Source organism: Cheilinus undulatus, linkage group 22 (genome assembly GCF_018320785.1).
Source record: "Cheilinus undulatus linkage group 22, ASM1832078v1, whole genome shotgun sequence".
Lineage (NCBI taxonomy): Eukaryota > Metazoa > Chordata > Actinopteri > Labriformes > Labridae > Cheilinus > Cheilinus undulatus.
The window spans coordinates 23,230,181-23,257,221 of NC_054886.1; the positions used below are offsets into that span (position 1 = coordinate 23,230,181).

The 27,041-nt window shown below is 42.7% G+C and overlaps 1 protein-coding gene across 1 annotated transcript; it reads right to left on the bottom strand.

Annotated features, from left to right (window-relative positions):
• Positions 1–511: 511 nt before the first annotated feature.
• Positions 512–27,041, bottom strand: znf219 (zinc finger protein 219). The gene is made up of 5 exons (XM_041779158.1): positions 26,979–27,041; positions 11,229–11,313; positions 8,641–10,972; positions 8,316–8,462; positions 512–2,888 (listed from the first exon to the last, which is right to left on the bottom strand). The coding sequence occupies exons 3-5, from the start codon at positions 10,967–10,969 to the stop codon at positions 1,708–1,710; spliced, it is 3,657 nt and encodes a 1,218-aa protein (XP_041635092.1). The 5' UTR covers positions 10,970–10,972; positions 11,229–11,313; positions 26,979–27,041; the 3' UTR covers positions 512–1,707.

A 27,041-nucleotide genomic window follows, 5' to 3' on the forward strand; every position in this document is an offset into this window, starting at 1 on the left:
AATCTATGGGAACCACATCTTTACACATTTAGAAAGACAACAGAAAGTGACACTTCCATTGAAAAAAAAAAAAAAACGTTTGGTCTATCCATAAATTCAAAATAAAAACAACTACTTTGGGAACTCAAACTTTGCACAGTGCTCTGTATAGACATTCCAACTAGTCTTAGCTCACAAACATTATAATCAATATTACCTATATTGATAACCTTTTTCTGTAAGCATCTTGAAATGAAAATAAACAAAAGTCTGCTTTTTTCTTGTCTTTACAAAAGCTACACATATTCTACTGGGATGTCTATGCATTTGTTAGTGTTTTAATAATAACTCCTACCATTGTCTTTTCTTTTCTTATAAAAAAAAAGAAAAAGAGAGGGAATCTACTCGTCTTGAAGACACCGTACCCCAAGAGTACGGTAAGTTTCTCAGATTTAGGCAGGGATACTGCTCTCTTTTGCATTCTCTACCTGTAGCTTCCCTCCAGTGAAGAAAAAAACATTTGCTCCTTGCTTGACACAGTTACTAAGTCTCTGTCTCTTTAAAAAGGTGTGTCAGGTGATTGTTATCGAAGGGCTTGGGCTGCATCCCCACAGCGAGACTCCCACTTTGTTCTTTTCCATGCATTGAAGCTGCTGAGCAGCCCAACCCACAATCGGCACCATTGTAAACACTGAATTTTGAACTGTTCCCCTTTTCAATCACTCAGCTATGAAACTTTTTTTTAAATCACATTGTACATTATTTATACCAACTCCTTTTTTTTCTTCTCAAGTTGAACCAAAAATGGCGACCGTCTGTTTCAAGGACATCACACTGCGAAGTAGCTTTTTCTTGTACGACTTAACTATTCACAACACCCTAGAACCACTTTGAACAAATATACTGTACTTAAATTGTTTTAAACTGTATATTCAGATAAAATAAATGACCTATCAGAGCCTAGATGCAAAGGATTGCCACAGACTCTTTAAGAACATACATGTACAGGCACTAACTGAAAAAGCAAAATAAATGTTACAAACATTTCAGTTTTTCTTTAGGACAATCGTCTAGAAACACCTTTCAAACAAACAAGGCCGTGAGTTGAGGAAAGCACGTGGCCCGCAACCATGCCTTAAATTAATACCGAATAGCTTAGCCAAGGTTCACAGCTTGAAACTTTTCTGCACCAAACCTTCCCCCGAATCTGTGCGGACTGTGGAGGAACTTGAAGTTTGAGGTTTCAAACCGTTCAGTGGTCAATCAGGAGAGCATCTCTTTTTTCAGCTGGCTTTAACTTGGTCATTACAGTTGTCCTGGATATACAGTCCATTATTAGTGTTGAGTAAATGCATGTGGCATGATGCAGGATCTGCCATAGATCTTAACTATCATCTTCTGGGATTTATCCTCATCCGAATGATCTATCTTGAAGTAAACATGAAAAAAGAAATTGAAAAAGTAGCCTCCAAAACCTGAAAATCTTGGTCCGCAGGGTTTACTATGAGGTCGCCCATTGTCAGAACTAAGGTAGGTGCGTAATGTTGGAAGGAGCATAACAGCACTGATCCATCTCTCCTATTCAAAATCTAAGACAAGAATCCTCCGGAAGTAAAAGCATAAAGGTGCAAATACATATTTGACCATAAACCCCGTTTTCTTTCTGCACAGCTACCCCCTCCTTCTTTAATCCTGTGCTGGATGTAGTTGAAAAACCCATCTCTCCAATTAATCTGTTAAGACTTGTTCCTCCTCTCCCATCGTGTGATTGGAACTCAGGGTTGGTGAAAGAGCAAGGGACATCCTCAAATCCTGATCTTGCGAATCCTCCAAACTGCTGTTCTCCAAATTCTCTTCCAGTTCTTCTTCTTGCTCTCCATCATTGCCCTCCATCTTCTCCAAACCATCTCTTACATTGTTGGCCATACTGGAGTTGGAGTGGTCGTGGATATCAACCAGATGTTCTGCTCTGTCTTCACAGAGTCCGTTCAGGGTCATGGTCTGAGTTGAGGACCATTCGGCGAGTGGTGTCTTGGACTCAGCTTCACCCGTGTGCCTCCATACTGTCAAAGAGTCGAGGTCAGAGTGCTCTGTTCGTGGCTTGGTGGCCTTTGGGGCTCCATCTTCATCCAAGGTAGTGGAGGGGGTTCTTTTGCGCCTGGATTTACTGGTGTGGTTGACCTGAAGATGCATAGCCATCAGCTCTGCTGAGGATGTACGGAATGGGCAGAACAAACACTGACTCAGTTTGACCCCTGAAGAACTATCCCCTCCGCTATCCCCAGCACCAACATCTCTGCCTTCCTCTAAACTCATGCTCCCATCCTCCTCCATACCGCCGAGGCTTGGTGAGGTGCGACAGGACAGATCCAGGGGTTCAAACCCTCCTCCTTGAGTCGAAGGTGCTGGCCCTTCTTTGTCACTTGAAGGCTGAACCATCCGGTTAGTGGTAAGGGGCTTACGACGTGACACTTTAGGGGCCTTGGTTGCAGGAGATTCCCTTATCCAACCTCCTTCCATTCCACCTTGATAAATAGCACCCATCACCCCGGACAGATACCTGTACTGGGTCTCCAGGTCGACATCCCTTAGAGCTGCAAGGGCCTTGCGATGTTCCCGTTGGTCCGGAAGGCCCAGGAGCCAGGACTGCTGGCTTGGCCGAGAGGTGGGGGAGTCGGTTTGGCCTCGGTTGACAGGGCAGTGGTTAAGCTGGGATCTGCGCTGCTTGGCCAGCCCAGAGGTTCCAGAGGTCAGACTGTTAATACTGGATGTGAGACCAGAAGAGGAGGAATTGGAGGAGGCTGCCAAGGCATTGCGTTGCTCCCTATGGTGGCGCTGGAGGTGGTACTTCAGTGAGCCTGACTGGGTTCCCGCATAGTCACAATGAGGACATTTGTAGGGTCTCTCACCTAAGGAAGAAAGGACAAAAAAATAAGATGGGGAGAGGCTAATGATGTTCTCACCAGTGGCTAAAATTAAACCCAAATAAACCCCAGTAGAGGCAAATTTAAGGTAATTACGACAATCAGTACCATTTGGTACTAACCCTTTATTTTTCACATGGCACACAAAATCAGAACCAAAACAGCAGAACTATATTTTACAACTGTTCCTGCCATGGTTTTAGACATGGTAGAGAAGTGTCAATGGTACTTTTCCTATGTGGCATGACTCAGCTTGACTCTACTCATTTTTGGTACCAGGAACTTTGTTTTCATTATTGTACATGCTTTGATAGGACCTCTTCAACATATGTTGGTGTTGTCATGGTGCAGATGTGCAAAAGTGCCGCGATATCCAAAACAACAGCATCAGAGAACATGGAGGCCCCATTTTCAAATCTAAGCTTAAAACTTATTTTTATAGGAAGGCTTTTTTGTTTGAAAATCCTTGTTAATTTTGGGATCCATTTATTCTGCATCTATCTCACCTTCCTCCCTATAGTCTTTGTTGTATTTTATCATGTGAGTTTTCTCCCAGAGACAGATGGAGACCGCTAGAAAAAGACTATTTAAAAGTTCGGGAGTCTATAGGGGTCATGAATAAATGCAAAGCCAGTGACAAGAGGGGTTTGATCCCCATGTGGGACATCCCACTTATGACACTCCTAGTGACAATACTCGATGACCACTCAGTGGTAGGCAGTGTCTTTGTGTCACAATTTTTTTATCATCTCAGATCACTTGGAAACTTGCCAAAGGTAATGCTGTGGCATTAGATCCCTAATCCATTCATCCATCCATTAGCTACACCGCTGATCCAGTTTGGGGTTTACAGAGGGCTGTAGTAAATCTCATCCATTGGGTGAGAGGCGGAGTACACCATGGACTGGTTGCCAATCAGTCGTCAGGCTGACATGTATGGTACATTTCCACCAGGTGGTCTGGTTTCATTGAGGACAGTTTTGTGCGGTAAACCCCAAATGAGTTTAGGTTTCCACAGACATCCGCATCCTCACTTTGTGAGCGGCAGGATGGCAAGGCTACACTACCACCTAGAAAACTTTCTTCTTAATCCCAGCACTGTCTAATTCCCTAGTTGCTTCTGAAACAAATCTGTAAGTAAATGACCAGAAAAATTAAACTTATTACACAACATTTTTTAATGCACAAATATTGTGTTTGCAAGTCAAAGCATGCAATATTTAAAAATTTGCCATGTCATAGTTTGAACCATAAGGTAAGGGCTTCTCTCAGAATATTTAAGCACCAAACATTTATCTCCCTGCAATCTGATCTATTTTATGGAACCAATTTCTGCATTTTCACGACTACTTTCAAATTGTGATTTGTGTATCCACTTTTGTTTTTAAATCTATTTAAGTGTTTATCAGGCACATTTTAACACAGTGGTTTAAATTGTAAAGCTTGTCGACTTTTAACAAAATTCCTATGGCTCAAACTTTACAGAAGAAGCCTGTTCATATTCAATTTTATATCACAGTTTCTTTAGCTTTGTTTATAGACTGCCCAAATAACTAACTATAAACATAATCCAGAATATTATTAGCTTCTGAGACATGTGATCATGCAGTATAGTAGTGACCTTATTTTATCTTAATGTAACTTGATTTTCATCTATACAGAGGTCTGGAAAACATTTATTCACAGAGCGTTATGGAGGAGAAAGGAAGGAGATGCAGGCTGATATCAAGCAGAAGCATGCATGCACAGTAGGCTACAGAAATGTCTGGAAATCAATAATTTTACCATTGAACACATTTCTGACTTTACCTGCCTCTCTCTGTAAAAGACTCGGATGTCAAAAAGATTCACTCGTGATTTCATTATCCTGACAGGTAAACAGCATGTAAAGAGGTGGGAAGGCTTATATTATGAATAACTCAAAAAAAAACAATGAAGAGCAAAACAATGCTGGCTCTAATGGTTAAAACAACAGCATCACCACAGCTGACTGTGGTGTGGTTAATCCCTCTTCTAGGATGTTATCTTTTCAGCCTATCAAAAATTTTGCCAACTCTGTGCAGATTGTGCAAATAAATGTTCTGCACATTGATAGTTTAGAAACCCACAACACAGCTCAGTATAGGTCTGTTAGAAGTCTTCTGACAGACTAATTCTTAAGTTTTAGTTTCTTTTCCAGTCATGCATAATCGCTGTGTAGGGGCCCAGAAAGAGAGGGGGTGACGGAGCATAGAGCTGGAAGTAACAGAGCCGATTCTACAATAAAACTGATTTAGCAGATTGTCAATACACTCATTTTCTTCACGATCTGAGATCGTCCTATCCTGCACCCCTACCTCAACCCTAGCATGGTCTGCACCTCTGAGGTCGTCTGACAGGTTTCATGTTTGTGTTTATTACCAATGTCACGCAAGAAGTGACAATTCTTTCGATCAGTAAGCAAACTGCAGTGTGTCAGGGCACTAGGGTTAGAACAGGAACCCATTTACAGTGGCTGTAGTTCTTGACACTCTGGTCATGGGAGCCATTCCTGGTCTTGGCGCATGTCTTCCCCGACTGTCTCTCCACATATTTCCTGTCTCTCTTCAGCTGTCCAATCTAAATAAAGGCAAAAAGTCCTGAAAATAATCTTAAAGAAAAACAATGCAGTGTGTCTATTGTGTGTGTAGCTCTACCATTTTGGAACAGAAAGGCATGCTTGGCACCCCTACGGAGGGAGGCCAAAGAAGTAGGAAGATAGGTATATCCAGGACATCCAGTATTTGGCTCCCAAATACTTGACCACAATTAGATAATAGAAACCCAAAAAACGCATACCCTACCGAACCAAACTGAAGCAGACTGTTAAGTGGAAACACCTAAAGGTCGGCTCAGACTCCACAGTTTTTTTGGTCGTTCATGACAGCACCATGTCAGACTATGCAACAGAAATCTTGCCCTGTCTAGGCTGACAGGCTGGCCAGACTACAAGAGTAATCCTGACCACTCACAGTATGCTGACGCCACCACTATCTCTGTGACAATTTGCGAGTTCACACTCTGACTCTATGTGATTGTAGCGGTCTTTTGCTCATTAAGGAACTAAAAAACAAGAAAAAAATGTGGATTGGATTATGAATAACAATGATGGATATTTTAGGAGGACCGTATGAACTGCCTTTCCTTAAAGTAGAAATTATGGTATGAGATAAGATAAAATAAAATGTACAAATTACATCCTGGAGGAGAAAAGGGGGGGAATCTTGTAAATGATGATGCAAAGATGAGGAGCAAATGCTCTCCTGTTGATAGGCGTCATGTCAGGTCAGGGTGTCAAACTAGACAGCAATGCAAGAAAAATTCTGACATGCTAGTCTTGTTGGAAGTGTCGTTAATTATGTCATACTACAAGAGTGTTCATCTATCTCGACGTGCAAAATCGTGCCCAAGGTTTGATGATGAACTGCGACGTTGCAGTTGGGCCAAAATCTGTCTGAACTTGTGTAGTCTGTGCCGGCCTTTACAGAGACAAACAATAAGACACACACCTATGGGCAATTTAGAGTCACCAATTAACCTAACAAGTATGTTGTTGGTCTGTGGAAGGAAGTGGGAGTTTCCTGAGAGAACATGCAAACTCTGCACAAAAAGGCCCTGATTCTAACCAGGAACTTTTTGCAGGCTGCAGCTCTAACCCTTGCGGCCCTAAATCCCTAATGGAAAAATAGAAAACAAAACAACAAGTACAAGTACAGAGGAGATGAGACAAACCTGTGCTGTATTGTCTAAAAGCACCACTAAAAGCACAGAAATCTCAATCGACCACTAGTTCCCGAATGGTGTGCACTGACACAAAATCATACATTATTACTATAACTACACAAAAAGGGAGGCTATTTTGTATGGATATCAATATGCTGTGCCACTGACTTTAAATTTAGACTAAATTTAATGTTTGAAAATTTAAAAAAACTACAACCCTTTCTTTGGTCCGTTCAAACTTGATGTTAAACTGATACAGTCTTTTACACAATAATGTGTTGGGGATGTAGTTACACATTTTTAAGGGAGATGGCAGCATTCCATCACTGGTCAAAAATACACTGCTGAAAAAGATAAAGAGAAGGGGGCATCATGCTGGAGGCATATCAAAAGCAGAAAATGAATTGCATATAGAAAGGGTATTTAATTCAAACAAAAGACAAAAACAGGTCTGCTATTGGTCGTAGATGTACGTGCGAGAATGTGGAAAATCTGATCTACTGCTGAAGCAAAAATTATAAAGGGCTAAAAATCTCAGGGCGATGATTTAAATGAGACAGCAATATCAAGACTATTATTACAATTTGATGCCTTCACTTAAATTACTGACCATGTGGTAATCACTTGATGGTACAGAGAAGCAATAGAGCATGAGAGGAGGAGCTGTATGCGATCATGAATAATAAAACTGTGATTTGAGAGGTCCCGTCAGCTGCGGATGAGTATTCATAATGGCAAATAGATTTAATTCAATGCATTTTGGGAACTGTCTTGCTGAAAAGACTTGGATGGGGTCCAGTTACCAGTTGCTGGGGATTGGTGGAATCTCTAAAATGGAAGAAGGCTCTGAATTGTGATCAAGAACATCAAATGGAGGCAAATAACAAGACATGCTAATGACTCATGCCAATGAAATACTGTGAGTATGGATTGAGAGTGCCGTGAGAGTTCCCGTTTTTCATTAACATTGTACACAAATGTTTGTTTTGTTTCTTTAAGTAGTGAGAAAGCCTGAGAGTGACTGCCTGATATGGCCTGTTGGTATGGTATGAGTAATTCAGAAATTATTTGGCGTGGTTTAAGGAAAACAAATAGCAGATTTGCTGACTTCAAAGACAAAGAGATCAGAATCTCAGAGAGATTAAAGGCATTCATGTTGTTGGGAATTACTGAAAAATCTGTCAAGCATTTACTTTGAGTTGTGTCCATAATAATCATTATTCAAAAAATATTTAAAAAGCCTGTGTTAAACTGTTTCCATATTGCAAAATTTGGAGCTAGGCAAGTCAAATTAAAAACAAGAGATTACTATTCTTTAAATATATATTTTTGTGAGTTTTTCTTAGACATGAGGTCACAGGCTAGTGAAAGAGCAAGCTTATAATCGAGATTTTAGCGGATTGCTTCCCTGGAGTAGCTTGACTTTCCTCCAAAAAAACCTACTGTTAATACACCCTCCAGCAAGGCATTTGAACAGAAGTTGCTCTAGTGGAGCTGCTCGGTTGCCTGCAGTACGGGGCTATGATTAGCACTAGCCAACTCTCCTGGGTGAATGTGTTAAAAGGAGAAAAGTAGTGCTTCTGAAGCATGGATGCTCAATGAAACCTTTCCAGGGATTTGAAAAGGTTAAAAAAAGAAAAGGTGGTTTGTTAAACTCACAGCAGTTCTCACCTGTGTGAACTCTCAGGTGCACTTTAAGATGGTGTGAAGAGCGGAAGGCTTTACCACAGTAGGGGCAATCTTTAATCCCTCTACCACGCACTCGCTCCCTGGTGGGAACTGAAGGTATGGAGGAGACTGATGTCAGGCCATTTTCTCCTGCAAGAAAAAGACAGTGGAGAAATGTAAAGATTACAGCTGGTTTAAAGGGCCCCCTGAGAGCTTCTATTCACAACAGCAGAACAGCATAAAAATAATATATTCTTATGATAATAACACTAGTATGTGTGCAAACATGACCTTAAGACAAAAAAGAAATGCATGAGTGTGATGGTACCTTTGAAGCTTGAGATCACAGAGTGAAACCCTGTAGCTGCTCCACCCTGTTGTGACACACCACTGTGCAGTTTTGATTCCTGTCTCACTTCTCCTGTTTGTTGGGATCCACCACTATGTAGCTGCGAATCAAGTCTCACATCAACACCACCTCCTCTTCCAAGCCCTGCTCCTCTCCGGCTTCCACTCCCATCCTCTTCAGAGCCACCTCTCTTTTGGGGCCTCTGAGTGTGAACGCGAGCATGGACCACCACCTGTTGCAGGCTGCGGAATAGCTTTCCACAATCTGGGCACTCCCACGGCCCTCCTGCTCCTGCGGATTCTTCTCTTGGATCCAGGCCTCCGAGGTATGCTCTGACTTGGTCAGCTTCAGTAATCAACGAGCTGCGACCTTGGCCTCGCTGGTCTTGCTGCTGCCCTCTCTGATGGGGCCTCTGCTGCTGCTGCTGAGCTACTGCCAAGCTTCGAGCCACCAGCTGCCACCAAGTTGCCTGGTCCCCTCCCTCTGAAACCGATGCTGCAGCTTCACTTGCACCCCCTCCTCTAGTTGTCCCCCCTCCCCCTGATCCGCCAATACTGCCGCTACTACCATTTCCCATCTCTGCCACCTGAGCCACTGCTTGAAGTCTCTCCATGCAGCTGGCACCGCTGCCATCACTAGGCAGCCCCAGATAGCCCAGGATGGCTGATTTGCTTGAGCCCATACCGATTCTCCCACCAGCTTCCCTTTCTGATCGTCCTTGTCCACCTCTGCCACCTCCTCGTTGGGCCAGAAGAAGGCTTGAGTAGAGGGCATTGAGAGACTGATTATTAGGGGATCCTTTGGCCTGGTGTTCAGCACCTCCTGGTCCCCCGAGGCTTCCCAGCCCTGCCTTCAGTCCAAGTTTGTTAAGATGTACTTTCATGTGGTTTTTGAGGAACCACGGCTCCTTGAAGCCACGACCACACACCTGGCACTTATGGTCCAAAGAGTCCTTGTGCTTACGCATATGTCCCTTCAGGAACCAAGACTGGGTAAACCGCTGTCCACAAGTGTCACAGCGAAATGCTGGCAGAGAGGAGGATGAAGCCGCTGTAGCAGCCGATGTCAGCTGTGGAGCACATGGGGTTGGGGCAGGGGTATGGGTCGGGGTGGGGACAGGAGTGTCAGGGGTCGCAATGACTGGCCTGGAATTGAAGGCTGTTTGCAGGGCAGGTATGTCTGGGGATGGGTGGCACTCCTGTAAGTGAGATGCAAGGCTCTCTTCTTGGCTAGCAGAGAAAGGACAAAGAGTGCATTTATAGGGGTTGTGGAGAATGCGGACATGGCGCGCCAACTCAGAAGCCGTGCGGAATTTTCCTTTGCAGGCATGGCAGCGAAACGTAGGTGCTATGGGTGTCGACGCACATTCCAAAATTGTAGAAGAATAGGGAGAGGTCACAGAAATGGGGTCTTCTGTAAGTGGAGGGGTCAGTGGTGTGCTATCATCCAGCAAAAAGTTTGGGTTCTGGTCCGTTTGAAGGCCATCATCCAGACCTTTGACATCCCCATCCAGATCGTCGTCCTCTGTGAGATGCTGGATTAGAGTACCTGGCAGTAAACGCTGGTTTGGGTGACTTCTGTGATTCTTGATCAAGTCTTTGTGGTTCTTTTGGATTTTGAGATGTTGCTTTAGTGGAGCTGAGGGGAGTCCAGTCCGGTACAGAGCTGAAGCTCGGCGGTCTCTGTCCAGACTGTGAGCTCTGGCATGAAGAGACAAAATACTTTGGAATCGAAATCTCTTCCCACAAACGTGACAGGGAAACCTTAGTGCAGGCCCCGATGAGGCCCCTCCGACTCCAGGTAACGCCCTGGTGACAGTGTCTTTCTGGAACAGCTGGAGGTCTAGCTCGTCATTGCAGTTTCCACTTTGCCCTGATGAGAGGGCCAGCTCCAGGGCTCCAAACCCAAGGACTGGCGCTGATGGTGTAGCGGGAGGAGAGGAGTCCAAACAGGGGCTGTGTGCAGCTTCTTGTCCCCCTCCTCCTGGGAACAAGGCGACAGCCGGGGTCGGGGAAGGAGGAACTCCATCCAGCCCTTCCTCTTCATCTTCATCTTCTTCATCAACTTCAGTTTGATTGTTATTTTCCTCATTAAGGGGGAAAGGAGAGAGGGGGAAATAAGGTGTGGCGTCAAGGCTTCGAGGGGAAGGTTCGGGGCTTTGACCAGGCAGTATGACAGGACTGTCGGGTAGAGAGAGCACAGTGTGAGGAGAGGAGGCCTGAGGGCTGTGGTCCAGGGATGGCAGTGTTGGGGGGGACTGGGGCTGCTCACAAGAAAGAGACAGCACACACTCTGGTGGAGAATCCATCCTCTATCAAAACAAAGACAGAAGAAGAGAGGCAGACACTGAGTGGAGCTGATAACTTAAGGAGAGTTAAAAAACCAAGAGGAAAGGTTAAATTTGCATGTTATGCATATTTATCTTCAACTGTAGTGTGACCTTGACCAGATCTGGAAAAACAGCCAAAAAATAGACATAATCAAATGGTATTTGTTTGCCAAGTAGGTTCCAATGTCTGTGTGTAAACAAATGTGTATGTGAGCGAGTGGAGAAGGATGAGGATTACCAGCAGTGCGTGTGATGTTATGCCATTCTTTAGTGTCTCGGCTGATTGGGGACACACTTCTGTGGCAGCCTCCTCCTTTAATTTTCTGAGGACAAAAACAAACAAAATAAAACCCTGATGACAGCATGATGACAAACGAGGAACTCTAATGTGAACTAATTCTTATCAAACAATCCACAATAATACACTTGAAATGAAGTGTTGAACAGTTTGCCACATTATGATCTGAAAATTAAAAGCTAATCAATGTCATTGTGGGTGCAGAAGCTTTTGACACAGGTAACAGCAAGGCTGTCCATAAGGGGGATAAAGGGGAGAGCTCTCCAGGGCCCAGCCATGTGGGGGGGGGGGGGGTCCATGGAGGTCAGCAGAATCATGGACCATTATAAAGTTAAGTTGTGATGACCGTGTTTTATTTTTCTTACCTGAATAATAACAACTCTTATCAAAGTAACAAATAATTAATTCATTAATTAATGCCATAGTATATAGCCCTCTTCAAAATGTATAGCCCTTTTCTTAAAACAGAATAAAAATGGGTTGAAAGCAGCAAAAATAGGTTTACAGAGGCAAAAAATAGGTGGAAAGTCACGAGGACGTATAAAAAATTGTAAAAACAGGCTGAAAAGGTGGTGGACAGCGGCTACGAGTGGCAAATATGGGTTAAAAGTGGCAAAAATTGGCATAACAGAGTGAAATGCTGTTTAAATTGGAATTGAAAGAAGTGAAAAGCAGTTTATAGTTGCAAAACTGTGTTAACAGAGCCCAAATAAAGGCACAGTTGTAATAATGGACAGAAAAAGAGGCAAAAAGGGGTTGTAAACCAGAAAAAAAATGCTTAAAAGTGGCAACAACTGTCAAAAAGTAGTAAAATGGTTTAAAAGTAGTAAAAATGGGTTAACAGAGGCAAGAAATACGTGGAAAGTCAACGAGATGTCTTATTATTTGTAAAAACAGGCAGAGAAAGTTGAGGAAAGAGGTAACTAGTGGCAAATATTGATGTAAAAAAGAGTGAAAAGCAGTTAAAATTGGCTTTAAAGAGTTGAAAAGGGGTTTATAGTGGCAAAATGTGTTAGTCAAGGCAACAACAGACAAAAAGTGGCATAAACAGTAGCAAAAAGGGGCTATGAAGTAGCCAAAAATGGGTATATAGTGGCAAAAATGGGTTAAATGTGGCAACAATAGGCGAAAAGTGGCAGAGGCAAAAAATAGGGGAAAGTCACAAATATGTCTTATTTGTAAAACTAGGATGGCTACCAAGGCTACTGATCCAACGCACATGCATTGATATTATCAATAAATCACAGCTGGAGAGGGCCAGTCCTCTGGGTTTGTCAGGGGCCCAGCCAAATCTGTGGGCGGGCCTGTGTAACAGACTTCTATCAAACTGGATGCACACCAGCTTGCACTGAGACTCTTTGAATGTATTCCATGATAAACACTCACATCACTAAAGCAAACTCTCGCTCATAACCGAACACCTTTTAATGCATGTTAATTTTAAGTACAAAGTAAATCTTTATTTGATCTTCAGTTCCTCTCCAGTCTGCGTAGGTGTATGCATACACTTAAATGTGTAACAGGTGTGCACCTGTTCTTCCTCCCAAGCACTCCAGCAACATATGGGATGATTAGTCGGCATGTGAATTTGTACCGGCGTGCATCTCTCTGAGTGTATTTAGGAGTTAAGGGCACCACAGGACATGGACTGTCCCAAACAGGATGGGCGCGCGATGTTTTGACTTCCCCACACACCCTTCCTGTGCACTCATACAGTAGCAGCTTTTGGCTTAAATTTGACCAGCATACACTCACTAATACACTCACGGGGAGTATGCATGAGCAACATTTGTAAAATGTGCTGCCTGGGTGTGGTGGATTTGACCCGTACGCTGCTTAGTCATGATTACTCCTTTAAGTACAAATGTAAGCTTATTCTAACATTTTGTTGACTGTAGTGCAAGCGTCACCCCAGATAACAGAGTCAGCCAAATTATAAAGTGTGATATACAGCATATTGAACACACACAGGCATTCTGGCAGGCACACTCACACGCCCAAATATTTTGAGTGCACAGCAGTTTGCATGAGTTAGAGGGGATTTATGCACATAGGCTGTTTTTTCGTCCATCATTTGGCGGAGTTGAGAAGCAGCAGAGGCGCCCACAACAAAACAAAAGGTCATCAATCATTGTGGCAAAACAATGGAACATCTGTGTTCGCAGGTGTGGCGCCCATATTTGTGTTCATGCGGCGGTATGTCCACATATGTGTTTATATGATTCGCTGGATTTGTGTTTATGTGAGTGTGTGCCACTGAGCCTGGATGACAAAGAGATTCTCATGTAGCCAGTTGACATTTTAGCTCAGCTATGACTCACAGGGATATCACACCATATCAATCACATAAACACACAACCACAGACACACACTCTCACACACAGACTCCTTTCTTAATCCACCATTATTGTTCTTTCTCTCCCCGTCTTCCTTTCCCTTCTGTCTTTCTTTCTTTCTCTCCCTGATTCATACTCCTCCCATCCCCCTCTCATTCTCTCGCTCCCTCCCTCCCTCCGTCTATTATTCACTAATTTTCTTTCATTCTCTCCCTCCCTCTCTCTCTCTTTCTTTCTCTCCTGCAGTGTTGCCAGTTGGCAGCGTGCCAGGGAATGCTGATATCAGCTGGTAGATTGGGCCCTGCCAACATGGCGAAGAGCAAAAAATGAGAAAGGAGGCAGACAGAGAGAAAGAAAGACAGAGAGAAAGAGAGAGAGGGGAAACACACAGTGCTGTTAGAAAACTGGGCAGCGTTGAAAAAAAAAAAAAACATTGTCAGAAGCCATGTGAATGAAAATGATTTAATGTGATTGCCAGCATGGTGTTGAGGGGAAAAGGGGGGAAATAAAGGTAAAGAGACAGACATGCTGGAACAGAGAATGGGAGAGAAATCAGAGCATTGGAGTGGCAGGCTGGGGCATAACATGAAGAGAGAACAACAGATTTAAAATCATTTGAAAAGTCAACACAGAGACGTATACACAGAGAGCGTAGAGGAGGAAAAAAGGGTACAAAATGTATCTGCAGCAGTGTTAAGTCTGATGGAATTATCATATGAATATCACCATCACAATGCATTGTTCTACCGTGACGGTGGCTGTCGCCAACCACCGGCCCTGTCATGCCAATAAAGACAATTTGGATAGATGGAGAGAGGGAGATAAGGTGCAGCAAAGGATGCAGGGAAAAGGGGGGGTTGGGGCGAGTGAGGGACACAAATCAGATTGGAATCAGGTGGAGCAGAAGCACATTAAAACCTGGTGTAAATGAAGCAAGAAAGCACTACCTCTGGACATGCTCCTGCGTGGATTCGTCTCATACATTCATCCCAAATCTGCAAATTGCTGCACTTTTGCAGTCAACTGCACTCAGAAATCACTCACTGCAGGTACTCAACAAGGTGTAAACTGTCAGTTTTAAAAAATTTGAGTAAGGTGCAAAGAACTGATGCATGCTGGCATTTTGTATGGCCAGGATTTTAAAAGCACATCACTGTAATACATTTTTAATGTCAGGTGCAAATGTGGGCTCTTAAATCTTACAGTCAAATCTTGAAAAGTGCGTAAGAAAAAATAGCATTTGCCTTCTCTTTCACTGAGTAGCTCCTTCTGTATTTTCCCCGACCCTGAAATTGCATTTAGTGTAACAACATTGCAATTCATACGGTAATGACAGCTTAAAAGCATATCGCTGTTGTGTTAAGTATTGCTGTGTTGTTGTCATTACTGTAATTGCGGCATAACTTCGTGAGCACTGAAATAACTGATTCAAAGACTTGAATTGTCCTCACTGGAAATGAGTTTTTATGAAGAGGTCAAAAAGCCAAAATCCGTTTTTAGCCACCTCCCCTCCAAGAATGAGCTTTGTTTAAAAACTGACAACTTCTTCTGCTATTGTGTGGCAAGGTGTGTAAAGCGTGGGTGAGGGTGGGAGTGGGGGGTTGCTGAGTCATACGTCAGATCCCTTATAAATAGTTGCCAAGGGACTTGGAGCACAATATGTTCAGACAAGTTTATTTTGGGGGTTTTTTGATGTCACTGTGTAAATATCCACTGAGCAATATGCTTGTATTGTGAAGGCAGTTAGTGCAGGTTTGTACACGCCAGCACTCAACACATCATAATTGTAAATGTGAGGGTGTGAACACCTTTCACTTTGTGTCTCCAACACTGCCTGTGTGTGGGCAGGAAGTATACAGCAAATATATGCTAAGCTTTATATCAATATGTGTGACGATGTGTACTGTAAGCAGTATCTTCCCAGTTTGTTGGCCCTTTTAGCCCAGATTTGGCACTTATCATAGGTTGCAGATTTAACTCTGTGAAATCCAAATTTTTACAAACAGAATCTGGAAAATAGAAGTTGTGGAAGAAAAAAGCTAGTGCCCCAGTGTTTGACCATTTGGCATCATCACCCTAACTAGTCTGCACCAGAATTGGTTGGTTGACGTGGCTATAATTAATAATTAAGCTGTCAATACACAGATTTTGATGTCAGTCAAATGTTGGGCTCAAAATTCAATGCAACCACCCACACGTCAGGGCTGTAGGCCCACACTAGCTGCGCTTCCATTACCCTTAGAAATGGCAAAATCTAAATGGTGCAATAAAAAACTGGTAATGGAAGCACCTGAATTTCAAAAAACCTCTAAAATATCACAAAAGTTTTTACGCTCTCATGAGGAGGTTTTTCAGATGTTTCGATATAGAAGGATATTGCAAAAGTGCAATGGAAACACATTTTCACATTTATGTGTCACAGGACATGACGTACAGAGTCACATGACCAGTTTACTCTGAGACAACCTGGCACGGTATGTGTGGACAAAAAAAGGAGATGAGACTTCTCTTAACATCAAACTTGTACCGTTATATGTGGCTTTTGCCATACTTATGGATTTTGCCTCTGAACTATCATCTGTTGCCTTCGTCTCTGGTTCCGAATTGTCAAGGCAACCGCTGTAGATGTAGCCATAACCGTACCAACACGCAACAGGTTTTGAGCGTCCAGCTTCCTTGCAGCAGAGTCTCCAACTTTTGTTGTTTTTAAAAAGAAAACAACTCACTGCTGTTCTTTGTTCTTCTTTTAACAAAGAAATGCCATGAAGTTCTGATAAAACTGGCGCTGGCAGCATCTACACTAATCTCTTCCGCCGTAACTGCACTGCCTCTTGTCGCTGCTTGCTTACATCACAATTCCACCACGCCCAAAAGTACTGCCTCTTACTCCTGATTGGTCTTGTCACTTTCTAACCGGGGCCAAACTGTTCAGATGGGAACTTTGCAAGATGGTTTCGCCAGTGAGAAATATGGAAATGGGTGAAGTCATCTGCTCTGCAAGGTAAGAAACATGAGGTTTTTTTCCAATAAAAAATATTCATAGTGCCATGAATATTGGCAGAGGGATTAAAAAGCATCGAAATGGACTGAAAAACTACTTCCTGTTTCATGGTGAACAAAAAATTACAGAGACTGTTTTTTATCCGACTTGAGCATAAGCTGACTTGAACAACAAACAATGACATCAAACATTTAGTTTTCATGTTAAAATTTCTATTTGTGGAAAAAAAAAAAAAAACTAACATTTTCAAAAGCCGGAGATTTTGACCTTCCTACAAACATGATAAAATCCTGCAAATGTAAATATGTTTTCATGGAAATTTGTTACTATGCTTGCAATAGGTAATTGCTATTACATTCGTGGGAAAACACACCTCGTTATCTGATATGGCTGTTCCAAACGAAGGCATTTTACCAACAAAATAACTGGGTACTTAATGATGACTTGAGCCAACAAGCTCTTCCTCAGAATTGCTTGAACAGAAGTTTCCTGGGGTGCAGTCCTCTTTGCTTTTCTTCTTCACTACTTTAACCACGAAGACCTAGAATGGCCGTCTGAGGCTGCAGACCCACGCCTAAGCAGTGCCACCGAGGAACTCACGCTCCCATTGAGTACTTTGGTGTTCAAAATTTCGAAGTCAGAGAAAAACCAAACGGGTGCGAGGATCATCACCACAATGTAATCAATTCTTCCCTGTCACTATCACAATATTCCCTGAAAGTTTGGTGAAGATCCGACTTTCTGTTCTCGAGTTATCTTGTACACAAAGAAAGAAAGAAAGATAGGGGGCCCTTTACATAACCCCCTGCCGATTTCATCGGCATGGGTAATGATGAAAATAAAATATGTTAATCATCAAATTAGCAAAGCCTTAGTGGAGGTATAATTAGTGACAATTTGTTGATAACACTGTCAGGGGTTACAGTATTTACAGTCATTCCTTTGACTACAAGTCAGAGCCACAGCCCCCTTCATATAATCATCTTAGATTTGAAGACAAGAATGACGGGTCAGACTCTCCTTCAGCAGGCAGATGCATTGCTGGTGATGCAAATCCGTGCCATGATTTGCACAAGTCAAACCATACCAGGTTACAGCCTGGCTTGTAAACAATACCTTTTCCATGAGGAAGAAGGGTTGTTTGGTCATTGACCTTGTAAGGTCATCGGTCAGAGCAGACCAAACTGAGAGCCAGGATCTTTTCTATGCTGTTTCTGTCACACCATGACTGTTAGACTGAGTACAGTCACCCAACACTGCACAAACACATTTGGTGGGTGGTTGATTTCCAACCTTGGTGTAGATACTGCCATATGTGACTGCCTTTTCTCTCCACTCAGACTTTTTCATCATGTGACTTCGCGCAACAAACCGTGACATCTGAACCATCACAAATACCATCACTACCCCAGTTAGCATCGATCTTTGTAGTACAATCATGTTTTTTTTTTTCTGCAAGACAGTGAACTCCACACTGCTCCCATTAACATTAACATGTCTGTGTTTGGGGCAATGATGGCCTCACAGGTTGCACCGTAAGGTTGTCGCAAGAGTCCTATCCACTCAAAATAAAGGCAAAAAGCCCCAAAATAGATCTCAAAATTGATGGGATTTGTTCAGACTTGTAGGCACTTCACACAGTATTCTTTGCCATAGTGTATGTCCTTTCACTTTCCAATTCTGTGAACTCTGAGTCCAGGTTTTGCACCCTTAGACTTTTGAGACAATGGCGAATCAAAGAGTATACTTGAGCGACCTTTTGTAGCTTGTCTGCTTTATTTTTGTGCTCGTGCACATGTCCTTCTCCATGACCCTTAAAATAATCCTCTCCAAGGTCTTAGGCCAGGGCCTCAGGCTGTGAATGTCATCGTGTTAGAGTCCTCACAAGTGCATCTTTCTTTCAACTATATTACATTAACTTTCATGTGATGAAGTCGGTGCGAGGTGAGGTGTCCTTTGGGGATGATTGTATGTGAGACTGACCGCAAAGAATGTGTATGAAAGCGAGGATGAGTGACTTAAGGGAGGAAGAGAGGGGGAGTCGTCTCTCTGTGCGGTACAGTATAATTTGGCCCTGTGGTTTTTATCGCGTGGTCACGTGGCGAACTTCCCCACAGACGGTATTCATTTCCTTTACTTCACCTTTCCCTGAACCCCCCTGCTTCACTCCCTGCTTCGCACTAACTTTGTCTGGCTTGCGCTATCTCCTCCCCCTTCCTTCATCTTCAGCTCTGGTAGTGATAAGGGGGAAAGTCTCCCACTGTGCCTCCACCGCTAACTGTAAAGATGTGACAGGTGGTGGGCTCCTTGTGCAGAAAATTATAACTTTTGCGAGTCAATATGGTCTGAGAATACAAGTTCTACCGCCATGAAAAGGTTCGAGTGTACCTTGAAAATGAGGCTAAAGGCACTGCTGGAAAGAATTGTCCTTCAAATGGTAACAGACTGGAATGTGGTTGGTCTTTTTGATGCATATTTTGTGAGCACAGTGCAGAAAAGTTATGCAAAATGATACATTTAGCTTAAGCCTCTTGATCTCTAAAAGGCCATTAGCAAAATTCAGAAGAAAGAAGTTCACCACTTTCACCATTTTTTACATTTAACACTATCCTAAAGCATTTTCTTGAGTCACTCTTCCATTTCTTCTTCCCTTCCACTCATCATCTCCTCCTGCTCTTTGTGAATGAATCCCTCCTTCAGTGTAGAAATAAGCAGACATTCGCCACTTTTGCCTTTGTTACATTAAACGCTATCCTACTGCTTTTTCCACTTCTGTTCATGTCTAACCTTCCTCTCTCATCTCCTCACTCCACTCACCATCTCCTCCTGCTCTTTGTGAATGAATTCCTCCTTCAGCTGAGAACACGAGCCGACAGTTCCCCGCAGTCGCAAAGCGCCAAACTGGGAGATGTGAGCGAGTGCATCTGAAACATCACAGCAACTCAGCAGAGAAACGGCGCTCTCGCTCGGAGTCATACGGGCCGTGCTGTGTCTAAACCAATGAGTGGAGGCACCGAATGACTCGTCTGATTCAGGATTTCAAGACTGAGGCCTTAAAAGAGGAGTTGGTTTGGGGCGTGCAAATGTCATAGGCAAAACCCTGTATGTGTTTATCTTTGAACACTGAAGATCACCTGCAGGGTTTGGGAGAAGAAGAAGCAGTGAAACAAACAAGTGCACAATGTTTTTAAGCTCTAATCAAATTTCTGACTCAGTCCTAAAAACTGTCAATCAAAACTGAACATTCAGCATACTCTTAAGTGTCCCAAACACTGTGAAAGCCGTTCGTTTTACATGTCCTTGAGAGAGATGCAAACTACCCACAACCCCCCAGGGATTCTGACCCGACACTTCAACCTCCTTGTGGAATATGTGTATCATGAATATCAGACATGTGAGCACCTATAGAAAAAAATAGAAGCTGTTAACACGGGATGATTCTCTATTCACCCTGGGGAAATTTGCAGAGCATGTGCTCTCTTTCTTAGTAACACCTTTCTTAATGCACTCTCAATTACACAATTATAAGTACACCTGTTCGCTTTATTAAGGTGTCAATACTTGAAATTGAGTCTTATTTTTGAATGTTGCACAAAGATGCCTTTAAAGATACGCATTAGGACGGTAACTTTGTCCCTCCTTATAATTAAAGACGTGGGTATGATCAAAATGCACATTTATTTTGTCAATTACAGGTTTTAAGCAGCAGCAAAAGCCTGTCCTTACAGTACGGTCCCACTGAATGCTTCCAAATCAGGAAGTGACAGAGTGTCGTTGCCCCCCCAACACACACGCACACACACTCCTATCTAAATGAGCTGAGGCCCCCTAAGGTCGCACACAGGAAAAACAGATAAACTGCTGTGAGAAATCAATATAGCACAAAACAAAGGTGTTCTTACCTAAAACACCTCTGTATGAACTATTCATAAGAGTATTATCATGATTTTAGTTTTGGTTAGTTTTTGTTTATTCATTGAGGAGCAGCCGAAGTTTCTGTATCATGGATGAATTTCATTGGTTGAGAGCATAGACTGTAGAAAGAATTGGACAAACCCCGTGTGACGTCAGTCATCTGCTTACAATATGGCTATACAAATGGCTTTTGAAGCCAATCCGTGGATGCTTCCATATTGAAATCGCGGTCTCAGTCGAACTTTGGATCAACCTAACAGCCCGTCCACTAAGCGCGACTTCCTGTCAGCCTGCTAGCTAGCATTCCAGTTGACAGAAACGGAGCCTCTGCCTGCCGAGCTATCTGTCAATCAAATGAGACGCACCAATCACCGCGTAGTGAGGTTTATCCTAAATATAATCCAAACGATCGCGGTACAAAAAAATTCCGGAGGTTGCCACTTGGTTAACAGAGAAAAACATTTACAAGTTGCGGCACCTTCAAGCTAACAAACTTTTTCGTGTGTAGCTCGATTCCACTCGTGTCACGAAGCTAAAAGGTTTCACCACTTTTAAAACAGCAAAACATGTAATCTAGTGTCTTTTCATTGAAAATAATCCTGAATTTAAAAGCAAAAAAGCAACTGGGATGGGCAGTCTGTTGCTGGGCGGATTGGATGCCTTCTGTGGGGTGGATACAGGAATAGAGTGGTTCAGTCGTGACGTAATTTTGTAGGCAAACCCAGAAGTTCCTGTTGCATGGGTTCCCTCGGCGTCAAGCCTATGGGGTTTTTCAATGGGTTTTTTGATTGTTGCTGAAAATAAGCTCTATGTCCAATAAAAGTTTAGGAAAGTTACTTGTTTTGTTCATAAAAATAATCTCCATAAATTTATAATATAAGCATCATATCTGGTTCGTTAATTTAACTGACAAAAGTAAAAAGCTAGCATCATGCTATATTGAACTACAACACAGTCAACTGAATTTAACATCATCACCTGCGGATAAAAGTGAATGACAAGCCCAGTTGCCACACTTCGGATTATGACATATAGTCTTCCCGAAAAACGCTGTAGTCCTTGTTAGCTGTCTTTTAGCAACCACCTTTATGAAGACGTGAAAAGATACACAATTCAAAGGTGGGGCACGTTTCAGATGTATTTTATGTTGTAGGATAAAACGTTAAACTCTCTTGAGCTCGTGTCCACCACCGACCTTATTTCAGGCATTTAACCGAAAACTCATTTAAAAATCTCATAGACTTTCCGACGAGGGAACCGGAAGTGCTAAATGCTAATTCACTTCCAAGTTTTAGGACTCATTCCCGCACCGCTCGATAGAGCTCAACAGTGCCCATCCACTTTTTACAGCAGTCCTGGTTACAAAAGAGAAATTCGTCATTCACAGCCCCCGTGGAAATTTTGTAAAATCTTGATTGTGCTTTTAATGCATGAACTAAGCTAATCTGCTACCTGAGTACTCATGACTATTAAACATTTGTTTTGGTGCAACAACGGCATTCGAAAATGGAGAAAAAGGCAAAGGTACAAGACTGTGTACCTGTTTCTTTCGAAGGAGGAAAGAACTACGTATCCCACAATCCCTTACAGATTGTGGGCTTTTAAACCGTGCATGTCTTTTTTCTGCACTTAACCTTATCACTGTGTTCACGTTTTAAATGACAATCATGTAATATATCATAGATTAAGCATTTATCACTTCATACTGTGGCGGCATGTAACGTCGTCGCCAACAGCCTTCGTGGACTTGGTAGACGTTTCAATGGTAACCAGAAGACCCCACTAATCAGAGAGGTAACTGTGACACTCAAGGATTTTGGGTGTTGTGGTATTTTTAGCTGAGACTGCAAATAAACTAAGGAGGATCTGACTGCAGACCTCTGTGGGGGGGCATTTTGGGCTCATCTACTGCAGACATTTACAATGGGGAGACCTCGACCGTGGGGCGCGAAGTGTATTTTCCCCTCACTATCACAGCTTATGGTAAGTGGCTATTTTTCACAACAGCAGAAGTGTATGCATAAAAATTCAAAATTTACTGATGAGATAAATTTAAATTCAACACACCTCAAATTAAGAAAAACCCAAAGGGGGTTAGGGTTAGGCACCCAATCCCTAAAGGTTATAGGGCTGGGGTAAGGGAGAGGGGGATCAATTTAAAAATATACCAAAACCTAAGGAAAATCCTCATTTTCTGCCCCATAGTTGAGGTCCATTGTAGATGTCATCCCACCACAGAGTTCTGCGTCATTCATCGTTTCACCCCCAGGTCACTTGTGGTAGGTCTTACTTGGATAATTCTGAAAATATGGCTAATAATCAAATCCACTATGGGTAAAATTACTGGGATTTTCACTTCTGGAACCACACTGTTCAGCTGTATAGGATTGGCTCATTAATTACTAAAATAGTGGATTTATGGTGAATAGATTTTTAAGATATATTTTTGGCCTTTATTTAAAGAGGACAACAGTGGATAGAATCAGAAGAGTGGGGGAGAGACATGCTGGAAAGGAGCCACAGGCCAGACTTGAACCCAGACCATTCACACACATGGAGCGTGACCTAACCACTAGGCCACCTCAGCGCTCCTATGGTGCAAAATTTTTAATTGCCTTTAAGGCAAAGTGTTCATACTGATGTACACACTATAACATGCCTAAAAGCAATGTGTAAATAATAAAAAGGGACGCAAGAAACTGCTTTACTGCACAACTTCCATCAATCATCACAAAGGCTATGCAAAACAGGTGTGCACGTCTGATTTTTACTTTAGAAAGTTTTCAGATCTTTGACTTTTGTGGACCATTTGAACTGTGCCCAAGCCATTTGACCCCTAAGCCCAGTTTGTTTGACTGGTGTAACTTCCTTCGCCCTTGCACAGATGGAAGAGGTGTGCTTCAGCTCACGTAAGCACAGATGCACAGATGTGCAACATGGATGAGACGCATCATCAATACAACCACTCCTCTTTATAATCATTTTTAAACAATGGTGGATTGTTAGAGAGTTTTATCAGACCAAAATGACTCAAAATAAGCAACAAAATGAGTAAAGTTACTGCTATGTTGTCTGTAATCTATGGTGCTGACTCTGAGACCAGGCTTCTTGTGCCATATTACAGTGTGATGACGTATTCTTGCTCGGGCCTGGTTGGGCTTGGAATAGTGTGAGTGCAGGCCAGTGGAGGACTAGGGAGGGGGGGCGATTGTGTTCAGGACGGTAAAAGGCTGGCATTTAGTTACAAATTTTGCAAACAAGATGTTTAATGTGTTGTAAAATTATACAGAAAGCCCAGTTATGTTGATGTCCAATTCAAAAATTCGCCACTTTTGCCCCACCTACTTGTAACACTATCCTACTGCTCTTTCCCCTTCTTATCTCTTATTCCCTGCTCCTTATATCACCTGAATGTAAAAAACAATACAAGAAAGTACTTTACTTTCTTTGGATAAGTTTAATGGCTGCAAAAGAGCACTTTCAGGTCTAATTTCCACTTGTGAAACTGAGTGAAACAGTCACAAAAATTTTGATTACCACTAAGTTTGATGCTTCTGCCTCTCTTACACTTTCTTGATGTTTCGTCTAGCTCTTTCTGTTTAAAATCACAGCGAGCCTCTTATTTAGGTTTGAGTTTGATGTGCAACACAAATTCTAAGCTGTTTTTTGTCGGGCAAACCTTATCCAGGAGGAGAAATGCTGGAGTACCTGTCCGACTGTGTGGTAGAAATCAGTTTGAAACTGGTCTGCCAACTCGATACAAGTGGCACAAGTGGCGTACTATTTAAGTAAGACCCTAATGCTCTAAATACACACTAATCCCGAGCAGCCTGCAGAACTCTCAACAGTCTCAAAATGTCACAATGCAGTAGATTCTCCCTAACTGAGGGCAAGCAGGTGCCTCTCCCGCAGCGCACTAATGACCCAATTATATCAATCAGAAGCCTTGATTGGTGCTACACTCCTCTCCCTTTTACTCTCCCTCCTTCTGTCTCTTTCTCCCTTGCATACAATATCTCCCCCAAGAGCCACCTGGATGGGGTGTATGTGCCCCCTCAAGTGCAGTACAGTGTGTACAAAGATGGGGAGGAGGCGGAGGTGATGGTGGCAGAGGAGGAGGAGGACACTACTTGAGCACAAATAGCAGGAAGGTCTGAATGAAGCAAAACCATTAGACCCTTTATAACATGGGAACACTGTACCATGCATTAGTACAGTTTTTGTTGAGCGTTCACAGCGTGAAAGCATCATCTTGTACCAAAAAGGAGACAACCTGTGGGGGCAGAGGGGATACTTTTTGAAAAGGGGGGGTTCTTTTACTTTGAAATTTTCAATATTGCGTAAAGATGATAAGCTTTTACGAGAGAGATGGTGAAGATTTTTAAGTTATGAAAGCCCTTTAGGGGTAAATATTAAAAGAAAAATGGTAATATGAAGAAGAATCTTTGTATTTCTTTAAAGGAAATGTCTGCTTTTTTTTGCACTGACAGGAGAACTTGTCAAAAATAATTAGCGGTTTAAGTATCCGTGATGAGATTCAGCATGTCCAAATAAAAAGATGGAGTAAACAGAGTTTAAGAACCCTGTTTATAGGACAAGCCAGCAATGTCAACCTACTTCTACAGAGCACACGCTCTCAAAAGTGTGACATTTCTGCTGGATTTAAAAATAGGGCATTTCAGGATCCCTAAACATATTCCTCTGGATATAGAAAAGGCGACAGGAGTGTCTTCGGTCAACCCAGATGACACGTCTGCGCCTTATCTCATGAGGAATTTCCTCCTCGCCCCTGTGATGTGCGTCAATAACGTGCAACCATTTTCAGTCGCTCTTTCCCCTCTTCTCTCTCGCGGCCATCTCAATTAGAGGCACATTAATGAAATAAATAACCATCAACAAACAATGCACTAATAAACACCCCCTCTAAAATGAGATTAACCCTGCTCGCAGATGTTGTCCGCGCACAATCCAGAGAAAAAACGCGATTAAAAATCACAAACAGTGGGACGTAGTTTTTGGAAGTCGGGGGTGGCGTGTGTGTGTCATGTCAGCCTATCTATCGCTCTCTCCCCTGCTCCATTTTGTTCTTAAATTTTCTATACAAAAGATTAAGGGAGGGGAAAAGACGAGTGAGCGAGCAAGGCAGAGGACGGCAGGAAAAAGTGCCATCATGGATTTCATCTTGAATCCTCTGCCAATCTCCCTGACCGACATCAGTGCCAAAAAGCGACATCTTGTCCAAAAACGCACATTTTAGAAGCAGGGGTGAAAAACCGGTAACTTCTCTTGGCTGAAGACAATTTGGCAACACGCGTTTTGCTCTCACACGACCAACGTTGCATGCCACACTTGCTATGCTACTTTCTGAGCTCGAGGTGATGTTAGGACAACTAAATGGGTTGTAGTAAACATTGTAGTAAAAGGTGGTGGAAGTATAACGTTTTAAGAGCACTATTACAGCCTGTGGATGCTTTGTGCGCACATCCCAGATGAAAGTGACGGTGCTTATCTCGAAAACAATGCACTACACAATGCCTTATGTGAGTCCAACAAAAGAATTAGTCAAGCTAATCGCATCTACCCACAAATTACGCTTTGTAAATCAACTTGCTAACATGCAAAAATCCACTTTTACGCCCGGACAATATGTCTGCGGCTTATCGAAATCCTCCGTTACGCACCGAGAACTTGTGCCTCCTTTTGTAAAAGCTACTTTTTCTATCGGTCAAACGTTTTTCCCTAAAAAAGAGAGATTAAAGAAGCGGAGGTCATAACGCTGCATCGTTTCAAAACTGCGTTTCTCACGCGGATAGATATCTGCTAGCTTAACAGAACTTGGTTAAAGTTACGCGGAATTAAAAAATACATCTTTAGCCACTTCGAGTGACTTTTAGTGCACTTGCAACCATTTTAAAGTCGCCTTTCATCTCTTGTTGACTTACCAAATCGACTTAATTCGCATGTTAAACCGAGCGTTTCCTGAATTATAGGAGAAAACGGCGCATTTCTCCCGTTTTTTTGTCATGTCACGGGCTGTAAGAGGGCTCGTGGGGCTACATGAATGTCGGCCACGCGCGCACATACACCGGCTTACATACATGACACACACGTAAAGTGGTCCAGAGCGCGCGGTTACATACATACAGAGGCTATACGTTCATGCTTCACGGTATGCTAGCTCACGCGCGCACACACATCCAAAAACTGGCTGAGAAATAAAACACAACAACAACTAAAATTGGCCATTATCCCGAGTGTTGCTCGTGAGCAAAAAAAGGCAACAACAGTCGCAATAAATTAAATTTGGAAATGTTTTATCCCTTGTGTTTCATGCCACCATGCATAAAAGTGTATATGTAAACAGAGTGGTGGATAAAATTAAAGTAGATAAATGAAGATATAGGATATATGTTGAAAGTAAAGACTCAGTGTACTTACGGGAGAGGCGGCGAGGAGATTAATGACACGACACGTCATGATTACGTTTCACTTGAATTAAAT

Bases quoted from the DNA above. Each gene is read 5' to 3' on its own strand.
- znf219 (XM_041779158.1), bottom strand. From the start codon at position 10,969: ATGGATTCTCCACCAGAGTGTGTGCTGTCTCTTTCTTGTGAGCAGCCC. The intron at 8,463-8,640 runs GTACCATCACAC...TTTTTCTTGCAG, and splicing joins TGTGATCTCAAGCTTCAAAG to GAGAAAATGGCCTGACATCA. The intron at 2,889-8,315 runs GTGAGAACTGCT...TTTCTTCCTTAG, and splicing joins GCACCTGAGAGTTCACACAG to GTGAGAGACCCTACAAATGT.